We start from the raw sequence: 23,852 nt of genomic DNA on the forward strand, positions 1-23,852 counted from the left end.
TTTTCCAGCTAGCTGTAACCGGCTAGCCAGTCTGTTGTCGAGTTGACACCCTCTCCCTTACCTTGGCAGCAGTTAAGCTGCACAGTCGACATGGCAAGAAAATATCGCAGCAATTTCCTTAAAAAAGATGAAAAACTTCCAAGTCTTTTGGAATAAGTGAGTAGCATCGACAATAACAATTTATCTGCTCGGTGAAAAACCCAAAGTAGTAGTTGCATGTTTAGTTTTAGGCACATTAGTGACGCATAGAGATTGTTAGCGAGCTAGCTAAGGAGCTAAGCGCTAAGAGAGTGGAGAGAGTAACATTTGTTCATTAGCATGTTAGCCCTCTGTGCTCATTCCGACGACAAGAGCCGTTGAGTTATGTGCCCCTCAAAACAAGAGTAAAGCACAAACCTGGTCAGTTCTTAAGAACTTTATGGTATTGAGTTGTTGTCACTGTGTCTGGTGAATATAAAGACATTTTGGGACAGTTTTGTTGCTTTGAAGTTATGGGCGCTAGCGTTACATAATCTGACTTGTTGTCTCTTAGATCTCGTTTCCTTGAACAGCGCCTCCTCGAAGGATAATTAATATCATTAAAACTGTAACGTATGAACAACTGTGACTATATTCAGAGTAATAACTGTGTGACAGTCGGTTAGCGATAGGTTTCAGGTCGTTAAGTAACTGTTTGCTGATCAAACGACGTTTGCCCATAGCTAAGCTAGGAAACTAGCCACCCATAGCTTCCGATGCTAAAACTAAGCTAACGTTACCTAGAGTTAGCTAGCTATAAAAGCGTCTCATGTCACTCGTAAGATTAGTGGGTGCATAACGAAACATCGAGATGGTCACAGCAAGGATAATAAACTGGGCAACAGCGCATTGTTGGTACAATATTATCGAGCGCTATCCCCAGACGCTAGCTTTATATCAAGTTAGAGGGACTTGTGTGGTTAGCCTATCCTATACCCTTTGTCCATAGTCATAGCGATAACCAGCTCTTTTTTTTTTTTTTAAACTAGGCCACGCCGCAGTTGTTTTGGTCCATCTCAACCATTTGTTTCATTCGGACTTTACAAATATGTGTTGTGTCACCTCTGATTTGCCGTTACATTGTTTTGTTGGGCTTGAACAACGTAATTGACAGGAAGAGGCATATTTTCAGTGCGGTTAGTTGTTCCACGGGAAACCTGCTTTATAACCACACTGCCTAGAATGCATTTCTCAGCTGCAAATGCACTCATGCACAGTGTAGCCATGTTTTATAGTGTACTTCTACAATGTTTTGATGAAATACTAATAACATTATGACAGGTTTTATAAAAAAAAACAACAACAACGAGTTTGTGAATGCGGGAACAACTATAATTCCGTTTCTCTTTCTGCTTTACAGTATTCATCACGAGATGTGATCCACAATCCACAATGTGTGAGGACATTTAAGAACGATTGAGTTCGGAAGAAAAAAAAATTGATTCCAGTGGAATCTTTCATTATATATATATAAAATTATTATATATTTTCCGCTGTGTTTAAGCTGACATACATTTATACACACCCATCCCATCAACATATAACCATGCCAGTGCAAGCACCACAATGGACAGAGTTCCTGCTGTGCCCGATCTGCACACAGACATTTGAGGAAACTGTTCGCAGGCCCATCAGCTTAGGCTGTGGACATACAGTCTGCAAGATGTGCCTGAACAAGTTGCACCGAAAGGCCTGTCCCTTTGACCAGACAGCCATCAGCACAGACATCGAGCAGTTACCTGTCAACACAGCTTTGTTGCAGCTGGTGGGAGGCCAGGTAAGAAGTTTGTTTTTGTGTGTTTGTCATAAATTGCTAAACAAATGTACAGAGATCTGACTTTATACCGTCTGTGCTGAGATTTTGTTGACGCTATCTTGTGGTTAAGAATACTAGCTCATGGGTATGTTTTTGTTTTTTTTGTTTGTTTGTTTTTTCAGTAGTGAAACATTTTTAGACACCAATCTTGGTTTTAAAGGATGACGTTTTCTGTAATTACTTTGGATTGTATTCGTGTCACACATGGGTTACTACATGGTGTACATACTTTTGGGATTTCTTTCTGAGTCACCCTGCAGTCATTGAGCAATGACTTGAATTATGCTGCTTTACTGAGTGCTAGCGCATTCACTAAAGCCGTATTTCTCAGAGGGAGTGTTATACCAACAGGGTGAGGCACAGCTAATGGTGTCTGGCTTTGTTGGCCAGGTTTCTAAGTTAAGACTGCAATAATGGATAACGTCACTGCATCACTTGTAATGCTGAGATGTGTCTTCTCTAGTCATCATGACTGGTATGGCTTGTCCCTTAAACACATCTTGGTTGTATTGCACATTTGTGCCAATAGGTAGGGCTTCCTTAAACGTTCCCTATATATATATATATATATATATATGTATGTGTGTGTGTGTGTGTGTGTGTATGTAATGTAAAATTTGCTTCTCTGGTGGAAAAATATAACTATCCCTACCACACGTGGTGTGCTACACACACACACACACACACACACACACACGTATTTGGGCAGACTGAGTGATAATAATGGTGGCAGACATTATTAAGTAGCACTCAGCTTTGTTATGACCTTTCTCAGAATTGGCCTTAATGTGCTGACGTTAGCCTTTGTGAGCTTTGCTTGTGGAAGATTGCAGCAACAGATTTTGCTAACATTAACAAGAGCATCTCAGCATATTAATATTTCAATACATGCTGTTAGTATATAGTTAAGTGAAACTCTGTAGACAAATGAAAATGCCTGGTCTGGGGGTCTTTGACAATCTTCAGCTGATTACTTAAACATTCTAATACCAGTGATTAGTGAGAATCCACATAATTTGAAATTAAATGTAATATATTTTAAGTAGGGATTATTTTAATTGTTGTACAAAATGAGTTGTAACGCGTTAAATTGGCCCTCAGTCCAAATTGTTTCTTACCGTAAGAATAACCATACACAAAAATGTTGCAAAAAATGACTACTTAAGCCACCAACATACACATCAGTTTTTTTTAATTAATTAATTAATTAATTTTTTAAATATGCTTGACAGCTCACTGTCATTTATTTTTCCAAAGTTATGATTTGTTTCAGTAAGTAATGTTTGCTGTTGATACTTATTAGATGTTGGAAATTCAGGCTAGTTTAATGTATTTCATTATGCAACTTCACATTATCAGTAAGAATACATAGTTCACTTTGTCTTCCAATACACATAAAGAGGCATTTACAATTAATTTGTGCATTCAGCTGTGTTGAGCTTTTTAGCTGCTACATTACACAGTGAAAGTGAAATGAAAGTGATGGTGGTGATGGCGGTTCCACTAACTCTGCTACAGCTTTGTTGGGACAAAATTGTACTGAAACCTATTCATCTGTTGCTACTGATTTTCTAAATTCCTCCCTTGCATTCTGCTTCAGGTTCCCAAGGCTCAGCCAGTTGCTTTGATAACAAGTCCAGAGGACTCACAACATTATGAGGAGGCCAGGCAGTGTGTGGAGGAGCTGGCCCTCTACCTTAAACCCCTCAGCAACACCCGAGGTACTGGACCTTGCTGGCACTATTTAGCTCTGTTGTTTGTTCTTTCTTTTGTTTAAGTGGACAGACCTGGGACTTTTCAAATATGGAGGTTGATTTTCGGTATGAAAGACCACTTAACAATTTTCTTGTTCTCAGAGGGTGGATGGATTGGGAGGTAACTGTTAATGGGTGTAGACTTCCCTTTCAAAAAATAGCATAAGAGTGTTTGCTTTCTTTGTGTTAATCTCATGCTGGATACCAAAAACTGTCTGGCAAACAAAAACTATATAGGCAATGACAGTTTGAACAGCACCAGCATATATCATAGCTCATGAAGCTGGAGGTGTCTTTGAGTGAGAATGCTCTTAATAAGACATAACTAGATTGTCGAAGTCACCCTATATATAAAAACAGCTAAATACAGCCCTACTGTGTATCATAACTGATTTAGTGCAAGTGTCATTTGTATACCTCTTGATTTTTCATTCAAAAGTGTAATACATTTTAATATTGTATAGTATTCTGTAGAGGTGGGAATCACCATACATCCCACGATACGATATTATCACAATACTTAACGCACAATACAATATTATTGCAATTTTTTAAAAATATTTTTGCGATATTCAGATTCTGTACATAAAGGTTAACTTTAGCAATATTCATTTTATCTAACATCAAAGTCTCACACTCAGTCTTTCTCTCATTTCAGTCAGTTTTATTGTTGACAAACTGAACAGTTTGTATTACAGTCTAGTCCAACTTAACTGAATGCAACCATCTGGTACAATTATAGCTATTCTGAACTATGCAATTTATGAAAACTATGCAGCCCCTTCAGCAACTGAAGAATTTGAAAGTAAATTAAAACAAAATATAATTTTACATTAAATAAAAAAGTTTTAAACTTAATTAAAATAAAACATGTCTTAAATTAAAATAAGTAAACTGACATGTTTATTGCTGCCAAAAAAAGTTAAGAGGCGAGGCTGCCGGACACTGGCGCCACCGGGCCCTCTGACCACCACCAGTAGACAACGGGTGAAGTGTCTTGCCCAAGGACACAACGACCGAGACTGTCTAAGCCGGGGCTCGAACCGGCAACCTTCCGATTACAAGGCGAACTCCTAACTCTTGAGCCACGATCGCCCAGACCAAATGTTAGTCTCTTAAGTCACTTTGTTCAATTGCACAAGCATATGGAAATATCTGAATTGCATTTAAGGTGCAAGGTTTAAGTAGCAAAACAGATTATAAGCTATTAAGTCTGAAAACAAATTACAGTATTTGCACTGCTTATTGAAATATTCAATATCAATATAATGAGTTGTATCTGCAAGTTGTTTCAGTGCAGAATATTGTGCATGATGCTGCCCTCAAGATTGTTGAGTCATAAATGTATTTAAGGAGCCTCAGTGCAACGGTAACAGATGGGACATCCTGATTTCTTGGGATGGAGCAGAAATGTTCATTTAGCATCTTGTTTGGATGTATATTGGATCAAAATTCTTGAAAAAAGGAAGAAAAAAATTTCTTCATTCCCACTAACAGTATTTGACTTAAGTTACATGTAAATGCATCCAGTTTGTCAATGTGTGTCACTCTGATCTTTGCTGCAGAGTGGTGCATGTTTGATGGATGAAACAAGAATGAACTAATTTCTGAGTTTTTAATGTAGTTTTTCTTTATAGTTACATTAATATACTTTACTAATTAAAGTAAACTAATTTATTAATATACTGTTAGGATAGCCAAACCTTGTTTTCTGGTGACATCAAAGAGCATTGCCTTTTCAACAATGGCTGCTGGCGTCTGATAATTTAAACATTGATACTGGTACTGAACTAAAGTATCTTAGCAGTACATCTTTTATTGCATTCTTTTTTTCCTCTCCTTGCCAGGTGTAGGGCTGAGCAGCACCGCTCAGAGCATGCTGAGTCGACCCATGCAGAGGAAACTGGTTACTCTGGTCCACTGCCAGCTGGTGGAAGAAGAAGGCCGTGTTAGAGCCATGAGAGCGGCTCGCTCTCTGGGCGAGCGAACTGTCACTGAGCTCATCTTGCAGCACCAGAATCCACAGCAGCTCTCGTCCAACTTGTGGGCTGCTGTCCGTGCACGAGGATGTCAGTTTCTCGGCCCAGGTAGATAGTTTTTCTTTACCCACAAAGTGAAATTTCCCTGAAAACAGTCAATTTATTCTCAGTAAAGACTAATTTGGAATGTGATGACTACTGAGTGTCACTCATCGATTCTGTGTTTGTTTTTCCTTTCTCAGCCATGCAGGAAGAAGCCCTAAAGTTGGTCCTCCTTGCTCTTGAGGATGGCTCTGCTTTGTCAAGAAAGGTGCTGGTTCTATTTGTAGTCCAGAGGCTTGAGCCACGGTTCCCTCAGGCTTCCAAAACTAGCATAGGCCACGTTGTGCAGCTTCTCTACAGGGCCTCCTGTTTCAAGGTATTAATCTGGCTGAAAACCAGAAGAAATTTATTTTTATAAATATTATTTAATATTTGTTTTGCTAAATATAGGTGCAACCCTTTCTGTGCAGAATTTTCTGTTGTATGTATGTAAGAATATCTTTCAGAAAATAAAGGTAACTAGCTCATTTTGTGGCTTTCTACTAGGTTACCAAACGTGATGAAGATTCATCCCTAATGCAGCTGAAAGAGGAGTTTCGTACTTACGAGGCTCTGCGACGGGAGCACGACTCTCAGATTGTTCAGATTGCTATGGAGGGTGGATTGCGGATTGCTCCTGACCAGTGGTCTTCTCTTTTGTATGGGGATCAGTCTCACAAGTCACACATGCAGTCTATTATAGATAAGGTGTGTACTGGAAGTAAATCTATTTCAGTTTGTCGTTTTCACATACTGTACACATTTCAAAGAATCATTAAAAAAAAAAAAAAAAAAAGTATTAGCTCTGTTGGTCAAAACATGTTCTTACATATGAAAGCTGAAGTACCAAAGCATTAACTATTTATTTTTTTGTTATGTGTATAGCTGCAGACCCCAGCATCTTTTGCTCAGAGTGTCCAGGAGCTGACAATTGCGCTGCAAAGGACTGGAGACCCAGCCAACCTCAACAGGCTGCGGCCCCATCTGGAACTTTTGGCCAACATTGATCCCAGTCCTGGTGAGAAACACACCCGCTATTGCGAGGACAAGTTGGTACATGCAGTCTCAGATGCAAATCCAAACTATGGCTCTTGTGTTTTCCCAACCCTCTCTCAGAAATCTTTGTTATTGGCCAAGTTTTGTTTTTTCAGGAATCAAGTTAAAGTTCGGGTTACTTGATTGAGTGATTTATTTATTTATTACCCATAAATAGCTTAATTCTGGAGTCATAAGTCACCCATCCTCACATGCACACTCTCAACAGACAACAAATAAGCATAGTGCAAAATACTGAAAACATGCCACAGTGTGTCTTGGCTGATATGTTTCTACATGGATCAAAGTTATTTGCCCTTCCCTTTACTTATCCATATTGTTTTCTTCCCATAATTCTAGTAGAATTGATTTCATCATTCATGTCTGGGAATCTTGCTACTGAACTGTTCTGTCATTTCTTGAATGTCATTAATTCTTTGCATATTTAGGTAAAACCTGACAGTAAACTTTGACAGTGATATACCTCCTTTTATATTGAGAATGTGCTTTCTGCACCAAGAAGTCAATTGTGTATTTTATTCCTTTTTGAACTACTTGGCTTTTGGTATCGCTGAGGTCACCATGCATTCCTTTTTTTTTTTTTTTTTTTTAAGCAAATAACACAATAGTAAAGTTTGTCACTGGTTATGTCTTTGTCATAGGTCTGTATTATCTATTCGGCCAGAAAGTTGCCTCTTTTTGTATATAATAAGACTTTATTCTATTGTGGAAAGCTCCACTGAACAGTTACCAAATGCATATTCAGCCCTTGGAATCAGCTACTGCAGGCTATCGCAAAGCTAGGTCATAAAGCTGGTTATTAAGCAATTGTCCAGTTACTGTTGAGCCTGTAAAAACGGAGCAACTCTGTTTAAAAAAAAAAAAAAAAAAAAATCAAATGTTGTAATAAATTGTCCTGAATTGACCTTGAATTCAAGCTGAAAGTCTACACCTCAGTAACCAAATTCCTAAAACTATGCTAACAACCAAATACTCCCATCAGTATGTTGGATTTGTCCTGTGTAGTGTGACTTCTACTATGTGGCTCAAAACACACATCTGTCTCAGCTGATAGAGAACAGCCAATTTAAAATGTATTAATCCTTTTTTCCTGTATTATTTATTGTTTGTCTAGATGCTCCTCCTCCTACATGGGAGCAACTTGAGAAGGGGTTGGTAGCAGTGAAAACAGTGGTACATGGCCTGGTGGACTTTATACAGAACCACAGCAAGAAAGGAGCCGATCCTCAACAGGTTAGTGTTTCTATTAAACTGCAAATAATGCTTGGAAAAAACAAAGCCAGGCTTTTAAACGGTCTAATAATGTTTCAAAGGCTTGTAGGAGATTTAGTCATGGTGGTCCAAGACATTGTTATGACACTTGATTTTTGAATTTTCCGTAATTTGTAGCAAACCCAAATTTTTCAGGATTGTAAATACAGAGTTTTTTTAATAAATAACTATATGAATAAATAAAAATTATTTTTGTAACATTTCATCTTGTTGGATATAACATTTGTTTGCATCTGTTATTCGATGCAATTTTCTTAAATGGAGTTTTTACTTTTTGATCATATGCAAAAAAACCTTTTTTTTTTAAGCCTCCTCAGCACAGCAAATACAAGACTTACATGTGTCGTGACATGAAGCAGAAGGGAGGCTGTCCTCGTGGAGCCAGCTGCACCTTTGCACACTCTCAGGAAGAACTAGAGAAGTGAGTCTTAACAACAACTTGTCAACGTAGTGTGTGTGTGTGTGTGTGTGAGAGAGTGCGAGAGTGCGAGAGAGAGAGAGGTTTTTTTTGTGTGTGTGGGGTGCGGGGGGGAGTTTAAGCTAGTTTCTGTTCCTCAATTCAGTCACTATTACCGCAGTGGTTTTTATACACTCTCAATTTTTCAGAAATATATGTGTATGTTGTTTTTTTTTTAATATCTAAAAAGAATATGATATCATAATTTTTATTATATTTTATAATACCTACCTATTTATTTATTTGCTTATTTATTTACCTACTTTAAGGTATCGTAAGATGAACAAGCGTCTGGCAGCTCGCCTCCCTGGCTCAGGAGGACTCTTGTCAGATGATCCTCTCGATGTAGCAGTGACCCGAAAGCCTTCACCCTTGGCCAATGGGACTGGTGGATCCTCTTTGCCCACGCTTATTGCTCGTGGCACCGACCCAGTCTCATATGAACTGCCGCGTAAATCTGTTAAGATGGACGGAGGGAGTCCCAGTGCCCCAGGATCACCCCCTGATGTGTGAGTATAGTATGCAGAAGCCAGAGAGTTAGCATCTTCATCAAAGCCACGGGTTTTCTTATCCCTAGGTCACAGAATGAGGTTATTCAGTGAAATTATTTGCTCTGTTAAACAGGACAACACAAGATACATCAGATGTTGGAAAAATATTTAACAATGTGGGTTTATTCTTGTAGCCTGGACACTGTGCCCAAACATGGGATGACTCTGCCACCTCATGCCCTAGCCCACCCCAGGATTTCAGCAGATAACCTGTCAGTGGTTCCCAGAGGATCACCAGTGTACCCCCAGCAACAGCTCGCTGAGATGTACGGTGACACTCGTCCACCACCTTCTGCCTCTCAGTATGAGCCCCAACCATATTCTGCAGGTAGGCATAATGTATGCGTATGACTGAAATTGTAGCATTATTTTTATTATTATTATTATTATTTTAATTTATACTTAGAAGTAAATTAGAAGATTTTTTTTAAATACTGTGACATTTTGTTTTCCAGGTTACCCCTACCAGCAGCCACCACAGTATGTTCCAAGAGATTATATCCGTAACCCTCCTCCGCATAGTGAGTCAGGACCCCCTTACCCGGATCCTTACCCTGGTTATGGCCCCCCAGAACGAACCTACCCGGCCCCTCACTCTGGTCAACAATTCTCCTACCCTCATCCTTCACACTATGACAGAGGTCGCCATATGTCCTACAGTGGTCCGCCACCTCCCCCTCAGCCTTACCCATCTCAAAGGGAAGGCTTGGTCAGAATGAGTCCAGCACCTCTAGATGTGCCCCCACCATCAACAGGGCATTCCAACTCTGTTTACCACCCAGAGCCCAGTAGCCGGGATAGATATGCAGCAGATGGCTACTATCCACCAGGTGCTCAACCTATGAATATGAGGCCCTATGTGAGGGTGAGTATGGCTTTAGATATGCTTTGTGCTCATTTCTCTTGGTGTGGATATTGGGGGGGGGAGAAAACTGTCAGCAGTTCAGCAGTCATTATTTGTGTGTGCATCTCATAGGGGCCATCATGTGGTGGTCCTCAAGCCAGCCTGGACTATCTGCATCGACGCCGGCAGGAGCTGTTATCCCAGCTGGAGGAAAGGAAGGTCATTTCGCCTCCACCTTTTGCTGCTTCACCCACTCTTACACATCCCTTCCCCAACGACTATCCTCCTGATGTTAGTACCCAGGAAATTTAATATACATCTGCTGTTTATGTCAGCCATTGTAATATTTAGCCTCTTATTTCAGGCTTAAAAGCCTAAAATAATCCTGAATGTAGTTGGTGAAGTAAAGCTTGAGTTAACTGTGAATATGGGTAAGTTTTAATAACTGCATGTGTTGTGTCTGCAGTATGACGAGGACAACTCCAAAGCAATTCCAAAATGCAGACTAGCCAACTATACGGGGCAATACTCTCCCTGGTCTTGTGAAACTATTGGCTCATACATTGGCACAAAAGATCCCAAACCCAAAGATGTTATGGTTCCTCCTCCTGTGGAGATGATGGTAAGCCTCAAGTGACAAACGAACATTGTGCTGATTTCTTGGGTTTTTCATATAATAATAACCTTTCCTCTCTTTATCCTTTTCTCTCCTTTTGTCAGAATGTGGATGCTAAAGGCCTGAGAGAACCGTCGTTGGAGGCCCCTCGGAAGGGCACAGAAGTAAAGGATGATGACCCCATTATTCCATTTGGTACCCTGCCCACTGTGTCGCGCTTTGGGGCCATCTCTCGCACCTCAAAGACAGGCTATCAGACCACTGGACCTGTACAGGCCATGGCCTCCACTCCCCAGAACCCAAATTCTAAACACATGGCCATGCCAGGTAAGAGCCCACATGGACCGCAGTCTTATTGCTTTACTGACACTGGTAATTAAATGGAGCATATTGTTTCTATTGCTTTGTCTAGAGCAATACACACACACAAGAAGAAGAAAAAGAACTTAGCTCTTTAATTCAGTGACTCATTGAACCTCCTTGTGCAACAGCTTTTAGCAGCTACAGCATTTCCTGTAGCTGCTTCTGTGATTTGGGACTATTCCCTCATTACTGTTTCAGTTAATCAATATTTCTGCAACATTCATCAGAAATACAATGAACACTGTATGTTTATCATGCATGTAGCAACTCAAGTAGGTTAAGGTCAGGATGCTGACTTGGCCATTCCATAGCGCAAATTATCTTTGTTGAATTACTTGTGTGCTTTTGGTCACCAGGCGCTTAGACAGCAAAGAAACGCCAAACTATCAATACTCCCTCCTAGAGCAGGGCGATTCTATTAAAAATATTTATCACGATGTACATTTGAAAATTTGCGATAACGATATAACTGACGATATAATTGACACTAGACAAAATACTTTACAACTCCTCAAATTTATTAGTGCATTTCCAGTGGAAATTGGCCAACAAATCCTCAGCATAACCATGTATAATATCCACAAAACTTAAAAAGAGGTTATACATACACAATACCGTAATATTATGTTGGAACACTGTACATATCACTCGGCGAGGCTCCAGCTTACGGTAGCCGTAATGCTCCGACAATCCATCAAGCGGTGCGGCTTCATAGCTTAGCAAAGTCGTACTGAAACATTTGACAGATTTTTGAGCGCTGTGTACCACATAAAATCGTTTCGAGGTCCGTAAAGACAACCAGAATTCATACATAAGGCACACGGGATTATAAGGGGCACTGCCGATTTTCAGAAAAATCAAAGGATTGATTTTAAGTATTTTCCAAAAAACACGGTAATAACGACAGCCCGCTAGCATGCTCTACCAAAACTAGTGCTTTGTTGCGTATCTGACAGATGAAAGCCAAACCAGTTCCACACCACTGAAGTTGCAGCATTTTTACAAACCAATTCTGGCTCATCCGTTTCATTTAACGATCCACTTTCGCTCTTCTCATTCTGCGTCGCCGCCATGTCCGTATGTAAACAAAGGCACTGCGCATGCGCGTTTTACCCATATTCTATTGCGATATTTCATTTTCCTATCATTGCCCAACATTACACCGGTATTACCATGAACGGTATGATATAGCCCAGCCCTACTCCCTCCACCATGCATCATATGGAAATACACTAATTTTCGAGGGTGGTGTAGCTTAGTATCTATTCCCAGAATGTTTTATCAGAAGTGGCACATCCTGTTTTTTGTTTTTTTGCTTTTTTTAAGGCAGTAGGATCTTTCCATTTCTACATTTAATCACTTTTTTTCTTTTCTTTTCTTTTCTTTTCTTTTTTTAAATCAAGTTCTAGATATTTCTGCAAGTCATTTTGCTGCATTTTGGGTACTTTTTCACTACTTTCAAGATTGCTCATTGTGCTCTTGGTGTGAGGTGTTTTTTTTTTTTTTTTTTTTTTTTTGCAGGACACCCACTCATATGAAGAGTAGAAACAGTCCTGAATTCTTCTTCCGTTTGTAGAAAATGTGCCTGTTGCAAACTGAACAGCATTTTATTTAGAAACACTTCTGTAGCCCTTCTGTAGTATTTCTTATAAAGTGCTTTTAAGGCTGTCATGCTCACGTCACAATGCACATCAAGCAATTGTTTTTAAGAAGAGCAGCCTTGTCAGATCTGCTCCGGCTATATTTATAGGAAGCCTCACCTGTACAAGCATACTTCTAATCTGATTTTTTCAATTGTGATACACAAAGTAGTTTTTGAAGAAGGTTTAAGGAAAGATGTTATGTTTTTATTCATTTATTTTTGTCCCCCCACACACAGGATTATAAGATAAGACAGCTTTTATTAGTCCCAGAGATGGGAAATTCACATTGTTGGAGCTGCAAAGTAAACAAGTGTAGTATTCAACACATGGGAATACTCATAGAGCATAGTCATTTCACATAATTGTAGTGTTTCATAATTGCAATTGTTAAGAACATAGTTCTGTTATACAATTTACCATTTTCCCTTCAGCAGAATACACGTATGGAAGCCATGGAGGATGGGGTGGAACTTCATACCCCACCCACCAGAATGCCTCCTCCTCTCAGGGACATTTTAGTGACCGGTAAGTCCTATATTTGTTTAATCTGTTTGTTATTCTTGTGGTTGTTTTTTTTTTTTTAATATAGTCAGTAGATCATCATGTGAATTGTGTATTTGCCAAATATCAGAAATGCCTTAGTTAAAGATTGTGAAGCAGTTATTTTTTGCTGTTGTAGTCTACCCATGGCAGCCTCAGACAGAGAGCAGTTAAAGATTGAGCTACAGCAGGTGAACCAGCAGATCAGCCAACAGACACAGATGCACAGCATGGAGGTTTGTACAATCTGTTACTAAGGAGTATCTATAAATGTCTAGAAAGACCCATATCGTTTTGATCAATTTTTACGCCACAAGAGGTGTGAGGTGCTCAATATTATTGATTTCTTGATTACCTATTTATGGCTCGACTCTCCTTTTTAGATTAAAAATTGATGTGGCGAGAAATACAAGCTGTTTACCTAGTGTCTAGTTACTATCAACATATATTCAACACTGAAATATGTGTAATGAATAAAATGAATGTCCCATTTTAAACCATTGTTTTCCTGACTATTGCTAAAGACTTCCAGATTGCACATTCACCCTCCTACTCCTTACTTCCTGTCTTTCTGCTACAGGCTGCCAGTAATTCTTTACTCCTGCAGAGGGAGGCCAGTGCATTGGCTACTCACCCTGGCCAGGGCCAGGCAGCAGTAGTCTCACAACAGCAACAACCCAAGTGGCCATCAGGGGGAGCAAGTGCAACAGCTGTCTCCAGTGAACAGCTTAGCCTGGAGCTTCACCAGGTTGAGAAAGAGATCGGCAAAAGGACCCGTGAGATGGCTATGGTAGGAGTGGTGGCAAGTTGTTGAACACTAACGAGGGATGTAACAGTTTAACCATGGATTTTGAGAGAATTTGGGATTAGTGTGGATGTGGTTAAAACGTCTTGATGGGTGGGTTTTTGGCAAATTGACATCTAGATCTTTATGAGCTGTGTGTGATGAAATATTTTATTGGGGGTTATATCCATTTCCAAACCAGGAAAACCAGGTGGTCCATGATGTTCAGCAGTACAAGATGAAACCTGCTGAGAATGGACAGCCAGAGCATAAGACTCCACTGGAAGAAATCTCCTTGGCGCTTGCGTGAGTATGAACATGCTTAAATATACTGCGTCCCCCTGAATATGAATATTTTATATTATTTCCATTCATGTCTTGTTGTGCTTTGTCTGTTTTCTCTTCTTCATACAGTGAGGTGTCAAATGGCTCCAGCAGTCTGCCGGAAAGTGCAGTGGGCGGGTCCATGCTGTCACTGACGAATAAAGCATCTGCATTGAGCTTATGTTCAGATCCAGGTGTCACTGGTTCAGAGATGCAGAAGAATGGTGTTGTCCATTCCTGCTCTTAGGAAGTACACATTTACACACATTCAAAAGCATGCACAGGCACACATACACCCATTCTATTTAGAAGATGAGCAGTATCTGCCGTGATGAATTTTCTTTCTTTTTGTTCTGTGAATGAGCTTTTTTTTTTAATGACTTTCCTTGCCTGGAAACCAGGGCATATGATAACATTTCTTGTGTGTGTTGTTTTTTTTTTTGTTTTTTTTTGTACTGGGTTTAGATTAACAAGGCTCACAGTAGATTCAGGAAGAGAAAATGGTGGTGACGTTGACAGTGTCATTACAACTTTATTTAAAAAGTATATGCATATTCAACCTCAACAGTAAAATTATAGCAGAGTATTTGATCCTCCTGGAGAAGAATGTTGGGTTAGTTGAACGGTTAGGTAAATAGGAGCACCTTGTAACATCGCATACACTCTGAATAAATTCTGTACGATCTGGTTTATGATTGACGATGGCAGAAATGTCACTCTTGGTACTCACCCCCCAAAATCGTAAGAAAAAAACAAAAAAAAGAGGTTGCCCAGATCTGGATGTCTGAGAAGGGAAAAGCACTTCAATATTCCACCTGGATTCAGCCAAAATGGGCATGCAGGGTGTTTTTTAAAAATGCAGTGTTACACCACATGCACTTCCACACCTGCCATGAGAAGTATGACTTTTAGTTTTGCATTTTATGAACACGTGTCTGTTTCATATTTGAAAGCAGTTTATAATATATTTAATTGGAGCATTCTGTTTTAAAGATTGCATTAAGTCTTTGATAATGAGCTTTCCGTGTTTTCTATAAGGGAACCTACTAAGTGCTTCTCTTGATTTATTTTTATTTTTTGTTTTTTATGTGACCCTGATGTGATTTGGTTGCCTTTACCAGTGCTCCTGACTGTCTGCTGCATTCAGTTCAGTCAAAATTGTTGTGAGCTTGTGCATGCAGGTTACCAGACGGAGATGGTGCACCTTTTTGTATCAGGAGTCACTTGAATGACTGTGAAGTTGACCTTAAAACATCAAGGCAAATAAGGGATTTCCCTCCTCAGAGATTCTCATCTGGCCACACAAAAGGCCTCCCCATTGGGATTATCTTGTCATTTGTTCTCCTAACTTCTATGAAGTTGCCTTCCCTTGTGTATGTTTTGTTAAATTTTTGTCTTACTTTTTTCTTGCTTTACATTGTTACGATTTTGGGCGATGATGCTTACCTTGTGAAGGTTTTATCCAGCTTAGTTGAAGACACACTCTCCTCTCCGTCATGAAATGGCTATAATTGGCAGTGAGTCCAGAAAGGTTGCTGTTGTAGCGTTCTTGGCTGCATTAGTATATTTGAAATCATGTTTACAGCTGAAGAAAGCAGTGTTATTTACTGAGGAATGGCTGGAAACCTTCAGGAACAGCTGTGCTTCAATCAGATTAATAAATTCATTCACCTCGCATTGAGTGTATTTGAGTGTCTTTGCTGACTGGTGCGATATACAGCTCACTTGGTCACATTTTTTTTTTGTTCACAACCTGCTGTCATCATCACCATCATTAGAACCATTATTGCTCTTTCTCCATCATATAAATTGTTTACTGCTGATGCTCAATAGAGAGCTCGTTGCCTTTTTGTAAACAGTTAGCATGATTGGCAAAAGTTTTACTGCTCTGCTGACAACGGGTGAGTTCTTGTTCTTGAACGGTTAAAGCATGGAGGAGACTCTGTGGGTCGAGTTGTTTTAGTTTAACATCAAACCTTTGCTTTCACATGAGGAATACTGAGAAACTGGCACATTGGTGACACCGGATGAGTCAATTATTTTAAGGCACAAATGTTTTTGTGCTGTGCAACGTCCTCATCTTGGCTGTTCAATGGGTATCTTTTCCAGTTTGTCAGCACCACGACAGCAAAAGTTGTGGATTTTCTTTCTCTTTTTTTTTTAAGTTTTCCAACCACACTTAAAGCCTCTGGCTGCTCCTTGCTACATTTATTGTTTAGGTACACAGCTCACTTATACATATGAGTATGTATCCATACATTAATATACTAAAGCACTATTAACGTGCCACCTCTTATCCTACTCGCTCAGCATTTATATTAAATGATCTCTACTTAGAATCAGCAAAATGTTTTTGTTTTTTGGTTTTTTAAAATTTGTTTTCGGTCCACTGGTTGCCAACACAGACTTTATCCTTTCCCAGACGAAGGACTTCTGTGTGAATTGATGTGTGTTCACTTAAATCTTTTGTGTTCAAACAAAGATTAGACTATGCTTCCGAAGAAGACAAAATTCATAACTTTGGAAAATTTATGGAAATGTTTTGTGTGTGTGCTAGATTGTATTGTAGATGTACCCTGGATAAGTTGTTTATTGTTGTTCTCCCCCTTCATTGTGCTGTACCGAGTGATAGAGTTGAGGTGTTAGGAAAGTTTTGGGGTTTAGCCCACCATTGCCCCCAAGAGAATTAGCAAGAAGTCTGATGAAAGGTTAGCCTCAAGTCTTCATCTAGCGCACTCTTTTTTTTTTTTTTCTTCTTTTTTTTTTTAGGAGCTAATTAACACTGAATTGGCATGATGGACTCAGACCTTGGTCCCACCACCCAAAAAATGCAATGATACAATAATCTAAATCTGTCAAGATTTGATTAGCTTTTTTGTTTGTTTGTTTTTAAAGAATGTTGACTTGGCTTTTTGTAGATTTTCTTTTTTTTTCTTGGCATTAGTTGAGTGAATTTATTGACATGCAAGTCTTAGTCAACACCTGACCTGATGTGTGCAGCTTTATGAGCACTTGGTGACATTCACACTTTGTTTTTGTGTCTGTCTGTGTGTGTGTGTGTGTGTGTGTGTGTGTGTTTTCTAATTTTTATTTGGGGTTTTTTTTGGCCGGGGGGGGAGTTGTTGTTTTTTTTTGTTTGTTTGTTTGTTTGTTTGTTTTTTACAAGTATTCGCAAGAAATAGGGCCATCAGCTTAAATAAAAAAAACAACAACAACAGGGAACTGAGTTAGTCGGTAATTGGCTAAAGATTTAATGGTGTTAATTCAGTATTTTGTTTCTAACAGAAGTTGACGAAATTTCCCACAGTGCTGATCCTGCCAAACGGGTCACTGCAGGTCTGAATGAGCCGAAATGACTTTAGCTTTGCAAAAACTGGCATACCGTGATATATGGGGTGTTTTATACAGCGAATAGCAAAGACGTTAATTTCAATATTCGGTGTGTTTTTTGTTTCTGAGTGGAACCGCTGCCTATACTCCATATTTGCATAACCAGTTAAACCCCTCCTCTACCACCCTTGACCACTGAACTCTGTTACTGCTGTTTGAGGCTCACATTTTATTCCCGGACTTTCTGGGGAAATTCGCAAATGGCTTTTTTATATAATTACTCCCGTGTAAAATATCTCTTAAATTAAGGTACAGGTTTGATTTCAGCAAGAAAATTTTTTTTTATATGTATATTATACTCCATTAAGGAATGTCTAGAATTATCTTCCTCCAATGTGGATGTAGCCATTATTACGCCATTTTATGACTTTGTAAGAGAATTCACTGTGTGAAAATTGGTTTGCATTTTTGTATAATACAATCTGCTTTTTTTTTTCTTTTTTTGATATGAGAGGGAGGTCAAACTGGAAGTTTGAAGAGGAAAACAAGAACCTGTGAAATTGAGAAAACAAAATGTAACTTATGTACAACAGTGATTCTAAGCTGAGGGAGAAAGAATAAATGATATTGCTAACTCAATGATTTTGTCATTGTTTTATTTTGTGAAATGGTTCAGTATTTTTCAAGATGTGAATGCTGGGAGTGGGCTCATGGGTGTGGTCTTCAGCACAGATTCCTCGTGTAGCCATGTCTGTTCAACCTGTATACTGTGGTCTTGAGCAGTGTTTTCTGAAGATCTTTGAGATTTGTTCTTTGGAAGTTGCCTGCTTCTTTTTTCCCCATATCATTTTCAGTCCAGTCCTTGTATGTGATCTTTGTACCTGAAAGGAATTGTTTTGTTTTTGGGGGGTTTTGAGCCACACTGAGGCCACATCATCATTCAAGCATTGAAAACGTGCCTGCTTCAAGAGATGAAACTGTGTTGTGACTACATGTAAGCCAACCTGGCAGAGAACCAATTTTAAACATTTAGGCTCTTTTTTGCCAGCCGCCTGGTAGAAAAACACATCTTGTTTTCTTTCCTTTGGCATTTTTTTTGTAGATTAAACTAAAGGTAACAGTATGACAAACATAAAATACTATTTTTGCATTAGCAACATGACTCCCAAAGAACTGTTAGTTGAAAGCTTGGGTTCTTTTTGCATGGTGTGCAGTGTGTCCTTAAGAAATTTGAGGATACTGGACATGTGAAGCACAAAAGGAGATCATTAACATCATGTCTTTTAAAAAGACAGACCTGAGAGATATCTGGCCTTAATGTTAATTAAAGCTTCATCAAAAATGGTCTCAGTAGGAAGGGACACGGGGAGAAAAGGCTGAGGTATGCCAAATTACACAAGAACTAGACTGAAAATCAGTGGTGACAGGTCTTGCGTCATTAATCCAAATTTGAAATATTTGGTTTAAATAGTCATGTACAGATGATGTCAGAAGAGAGGTGCAACACTGTATGTGTATACCCATCTGTAAAACACAGTGGAGGCTCTGTGATGCCTGAGTCTTCATTTCAGCCATGTCAAAATTGATGGAATTATGAGTACAGATAAATGCCGTCAGATTTTGATCCACAGTGCAACACCATTTGGAAAGCATCTGATTGGCAGCAGCTTCGGTTTTTTTTTTTTTTTTTTTTTTTTAATATCACAATGATACCAAACACACTATCAATCATGGGTTGGACTGAACTTCAACATTAGTGATGTAGTGTGAGATCACTTTGACAGAAAATGGACAAAAAGTAGCCAACATCCAAAGAAGAGCTTTGAATGTCCTGAATTTAATTGAATTCTGTTCAGTTTAATTTATATAGCACCAACAGACAGGGATAGCTCAGTGGGTAGAGTGGTCGGGGGTTCAAATTCACTGAACGACAACCCTAAGGTACCCCTGAGCAAGGTACCATCCCTATATCCTTCCTGGGCGCTAGATTGGTGGCTGCCCACTGCTTCACTGAGTAAATGGGTTAAATGCAGAGAGGAATTTCCCCACAGAAATCAATAAAGTATACATTATTATTATTATTATTATTATTATAAACACACAGCAACAGTTGCTTCATTGTGTTTTGTATGGTATATAAGACTACACAGAAAACAGGGGAACAAAAAAAACAAAAAACAGATGACCTATGAGCAGGGACCTTGGTGACAGTGGGATGGAAAAACTCCATTTTAACAGGAAGAAACCTCTTGCCGAACCAAGCTCAGGGGGAACAGCGACTAGTTTGGGGTGAGGGGATGAAGATAGGACAAAAATGCGCTGTGAAAGATCCACAGATTAACAATAATAAAGAGAGTGTTCAGGCTGTGCTGAGGAATAAAGGTGGACATGAGAATCCACATACTAAATTATGTAAAATATCAAAACTGAATTTAACGTGATAACATGATAAGGTTTAGTGAAGTTGAACGTTACCAGAGCCAGTGTAGCCAGCAAATTATTTGCTAAACCCTGATAGCTTGTGTTATATAAAGTTACAGTTACAGCTCACTTTCATGCCTCCCAAACCTGTGTTATGACCCAGTGATGTGTTTGTTGGTGTCGTGCCTCCCCCCGGAGGATGGCTGGCGGTATTTTCCCTTTTTTCTCTCCTAGGAGGTGGACACCTGGGCGTGGCTGCTAGGTATCTGGGTGGAGTCTCTACCTATCTTCGGACTGGATAATTGATGGACCACCTCCAGTACTTAACGTCCGGATGACAGTCACCTGGCAGTGCTTTTTGGAACCCCGTTGACTCGGTCACGGAGTTGTGTGTTGTGTCATTGTAGTGCAGGCTGGAGTATTCACGTGTACCTCTAGCCTTGCCATGTAAATAATTGTAAATAGGTTAACAAGTGGCGGTCACTTTTTGTTCCTTTGCTGTATAACTTTCACTGTCGCAGCCTAGTAGGCGTGAGAAGCCGTTTTCTTTTGTTGAACCAGTTTTCTCCTGTTTTTCGTTAGATAGTTAGGTAAGTGACTTGTCTTTTGTTTTGGCTTCTTTTTATTTTGGTGTAGGGAAGAGTAGGGATTGTTTTATAGGGAGTTTTGTTTATTGTTTTGGCATTGCTCACTGCCGATGAAAATAAATGGCTGCTTAAATACTTGAAAAAGGTGTCGTTGTTGGGGTTTGTGCGTGGGTGGGAAGTGAGTGGGGCAAACTATTTGTTACGTTTATTTACTTGCCGGGACCAGAACGTAACACCTGGTTAAGCTTTGGGGCCGTTTTGTTTTTCTTTTGTCTCATGACTTACTTGTAAATGATACATGTTGCTTAAGGTATTTTGATAATCACGTACAGATTTTACAGGTGAAGTAAACTAAAGATTTCATTTGCGGAATAAGAGAAGAGGGGCAATAAAAGGTCACAGCCTTGAGTTTACGTAGTTGTTTTATATACTGCAACCATGGATACGATACCAAGGTCCTCTCGTCTTAGAAACCACTTGATCCCTCCCCTTAATTTGAATGTGAAAACAGATAATTTGTAGATTTTATTCAAGATCAAGTCAAGCTCACAATCACATTTCTGGAAAGGTAAAGATACCATTATCTGCGTTTACAACACCTTTCTTACTACATACATGCATACATACATACATACATACATACATACTAGGGGTGCAACGATACACAAAATTCACGGTTCGGTTCGGTTCGATACTTTGGTGTCACGGTTCGATATTTTTTCGATACAAAAAAATGTTCATGCCTTTTTAATTTGTCATTTATTAAAATTATAAATATATATTTTAACTCAAAAGTACAGTTTTTAAATTTAATGTTGCTGAAACAAAAGTAATTAAAAAAATAAATATATCTCAGGGCTCTCAAAATTTCAAAATCCCTGGTAGCCCTTCGGGCAGGGACTCTTCAGTTTTCGGTAGCCCAAAATAAATGTAAGTAGCCCAAATAAAAAAAAAAGAGTAATTTTTTGATAGATGTTTTGTTTCCTGTTTTGTTTCCTTTACAATATTATACTTTAATGTATAATATTGTAAAGGAAACAAAACATTAATCAAAAAATTGTTGAAAAACAAATTACAACATTGTATAAAAATTACAATCATCAACTCAAATACTTGGTTCTAATTGAACAGAAATTTCTATGAACTTGTAAGAACTGTGTAGGACATGAATCAGTCTGTGTCAGATCCTGAATTTGAAATTTCCACTGAAGTCACGGGTAAGAGACAAGTGGAACCAAGATCTAGGCCATTTGCTTTTTGAAGTTTGCAAAGACTGCTAAATTTTGCCAGTGGTAGTTCACTCTTTGCAACATAGTACGCTGTTCTAAACAGATTTTTCAGGTTTATTTTTAGTATGTTATTTGCAATTGGTGTTTGTTCTGGGAAAGATATTGCAGACTGAGCAATAATGCATTTCTTGCATTTCTCATGGCTTCTAATGGGGGCCTTTCTTAAAATGACTGGTCCCAGTAACAAAGGCGCTTGTCGACTCAGAAATCGAGAGAAAACCAACAACACACCCGGCAGAACATTATGTTATTTACACGGGTGCACATAAGTGGTCCGCATGTGCGCATTCGCTGTCAAAATAAAAGACGCGCACCAGATAAGAAGTTGCAACGCGCGTTTGCGTCCATATAAAAAGCACTGTTTTTGTCCGCTAGAGTGGGATTTTCACGGCACATTCTGCACCACATCTCTGTGCGTTCATCATTTGTTTGAAGCCAGCTCACTTCCTGCAACCACTTTTCCGAGAATACGCGCTTCTTTTGTGGTTCGGACTCCTTCTGACATTTCTTTGGAGGTGGAGGAACACCAAAGTAATTGCTTAAAGGAGCTTCTTCGACATCTTTAAGAGTTTTAAACAAATGTCTGTCCTCCTCCAGAAAATCTTATGTATGCAAACACGCGTTGCAACTTCATATCTTGTGCGCGTTTTTTTTTTTTGACAGCGAATGCGCACCTGCGGACCACTTATGTGCAGCCCCGGTTATATAGCTTGTCATATTGCAGCCACAGAAATTCTTTTGTCCATGAAACCATAAAGCTGCACTTTCTTTTTGCCTTATAGTCTGATTTGTCATAACTTCTCCGTTTTGTGGTAAGCTTTTCTTTGGCTGTCACTTCTTCACCCTGACCTGTCTTATTTGGCTCAGCAGAACTAAAATATATATCCTGCTGCTTTTACACACACACACATAACGGTCAGCAATTCCCTGCGCGATCAACCTCTCATATGTTTAAGCTTGCTGCGGGAGATTTCACTTGTCATGTTTGCATAGTAAGCTAACGATTGATAAGACAATGTCAGAGGAATTGGTGCGCAAATTATCATCACTCACCAATCAGTGCTGTCGCTCTCTATACACAGTTCCGCGATTGCAAAGTGAAAGCAAAAAACAAGCGCAAATTCAAACGCGATTTCAATATGTCACATATTGGCAGTGGCTCACCGATGCCAATGACATAATTACCCAGCTACATTTCCGAAAGAATGCAAAAGCATTGACATATATTTTTCCTTCCTACAATAGCCCGACAGGCAGGGCAGAGATAGATTTTGGTAGCCCGACTGGAAAAATCGCTAGCCCCCGGACGTCGGGGTAGCGATTTTGCAAGCCCTGTATCTGATTGAGGAATCACTCATCTTTGGAAAAGAGAGTTTATTACAGGGAAATGGCTCTTTCCAAAATAAAAGCTATACTATACGCTTATTCTGGGCTATATTCTCAACAGCATATTGTAGCGGGTCAGGGCTGTTCAGGGTTCTATTTGTACAGTTATGTTTTGTTTATGTTGCCATAGTGACGGGTGACGCCCTCTCGCTGCGACGGTGTGTCCTTCCGGGGTCAGAGGGCGCCCTGTGTGTTGTTGTTGTTGTTGCTGTGCGGTTGCCGCGCTGAGCAGTTAGCTAGCGGCAGTGTTCTTCTGCAGATGTCAATAAACGGCTGTGCTCCCTGGCTAGCTCACGGGAAGCAAGACCAAACGACACCTCCGTCTCCACCTTGTCTGAGCTCGCCACAATATTAAACATATCAGGTCCCCATAAGGAGAATCATGTGCTAACAGCTATCTAAATGACTCGGCTAAAGTTAGCAGCATGCTTGTCTTTGCACTAGGATGATGTCGGCGTAAATGTGCAGTCATATTCGTTGTGTTCCCACTAGTGCTTTCAGGTTAATCTCGTTGAAATGACCTTAACGCCACAACACGGCAAATCTCCGTTAACGAGCTACCGCCAATCGGCCGTGCATGGGGCTAGACGGCCAACACGTTAACGAGCTAACTGCGCTAACAAACTAGTTCCCACCCATGTAATTGAGCATTGCATGGCACATCCAACATATTGTTTTACTTTAGTCCATGACTCGCTTACCTTCAGGGTCATACGTCACATGAAAACCAAAATAATTCCA

The 23,852-nt window shown here is 39.5% G+C and overlaps 1 protein-coding gene and 1 long non-coding RNA gene across 3 annotated transcripts; one reads left to right on the plus strand and one right to left on the minus strand.

Annotated features, from left to right (window-relative positions):
- Nucleotides 1-28: 28 nt before the first annotated feature.
- Nucleotides 29-15,773, plus strand: rc3h1b (ring finger and CCCH-type domains 1b). Of its 2 annotated transcripts, none has more exons than XM_040021792.1 (20): nt 29-156; nt 1,379-1,795; nt 3,435-3,555; nt 5,436-5,675; nt 5,810-5,985; nt 6,156-6,356; nt 6,534-6,666; nt 7,819-7,937; nt 8,285-8,397; nt 8,703-8,942; nt 9,119-9,312; nt 9,440-9,849; nt 9,961-10,119; nt 10,295-10,450; nt 10,549-10,771; nt 12,882-12,975; nt 13,130-13,226; nt 13,571-13,780; nt 13,977-14,080; nt 14,189-15,773. In XM_040021792.1, exons 2-20 carry the CDS (start codon nt 1,565-1,567, stop codon nt 14,343-14,345), a joined length of 3,378 nt encoding a protein of 1,125 aa, XP_039877726.1. In that variant the 5' UTR covers nt 29-156; nt 1,379-1,564; the 3' UTR covers nt 14,346-15,773. The 2 variants fall into 2 exon arrangements, with proteins under 2 accessions (XP_039877726.1, XP_039877727.1); XM_040021793.1 differs by having other exon boundaries at nt 12,885-12,975.
- Nucleotides 15,774-17,914: 2,141 nt separating this feature from the next.
- Nucleotides 17,915-21,159, minus strand: LOC120727513. The gene is made up of 2 exons (XR_005694549.1): nt 20,673-21,159; nt 17,915-19,996 (listed from the first exon to the last, which is right to left on the minus strand). It is a non-coding gene; the product is annotated as an uncharacterized LOC120727513 (long non-coding RNA).
- Nucleotides 21,160-23,852: the final 2,693 nt, after the last annotated feature.

Source organism: Simochromis diagramma, unplaced genomic scaffold (assembly GCF_900408965.1).
Source record: "Simochromis diagramma unplaced genomic scaffold, fSimDia1.1 OVJJ01000205.1, whole genome shotgun sequence".
In the NCBI taxonomy this organism is placed as follows: Eukaryota; Metazoa; Chordata; class Actinopteri; order Cichliformes; family Cichlidae; genus Simochromis; species Simochromis diagramma.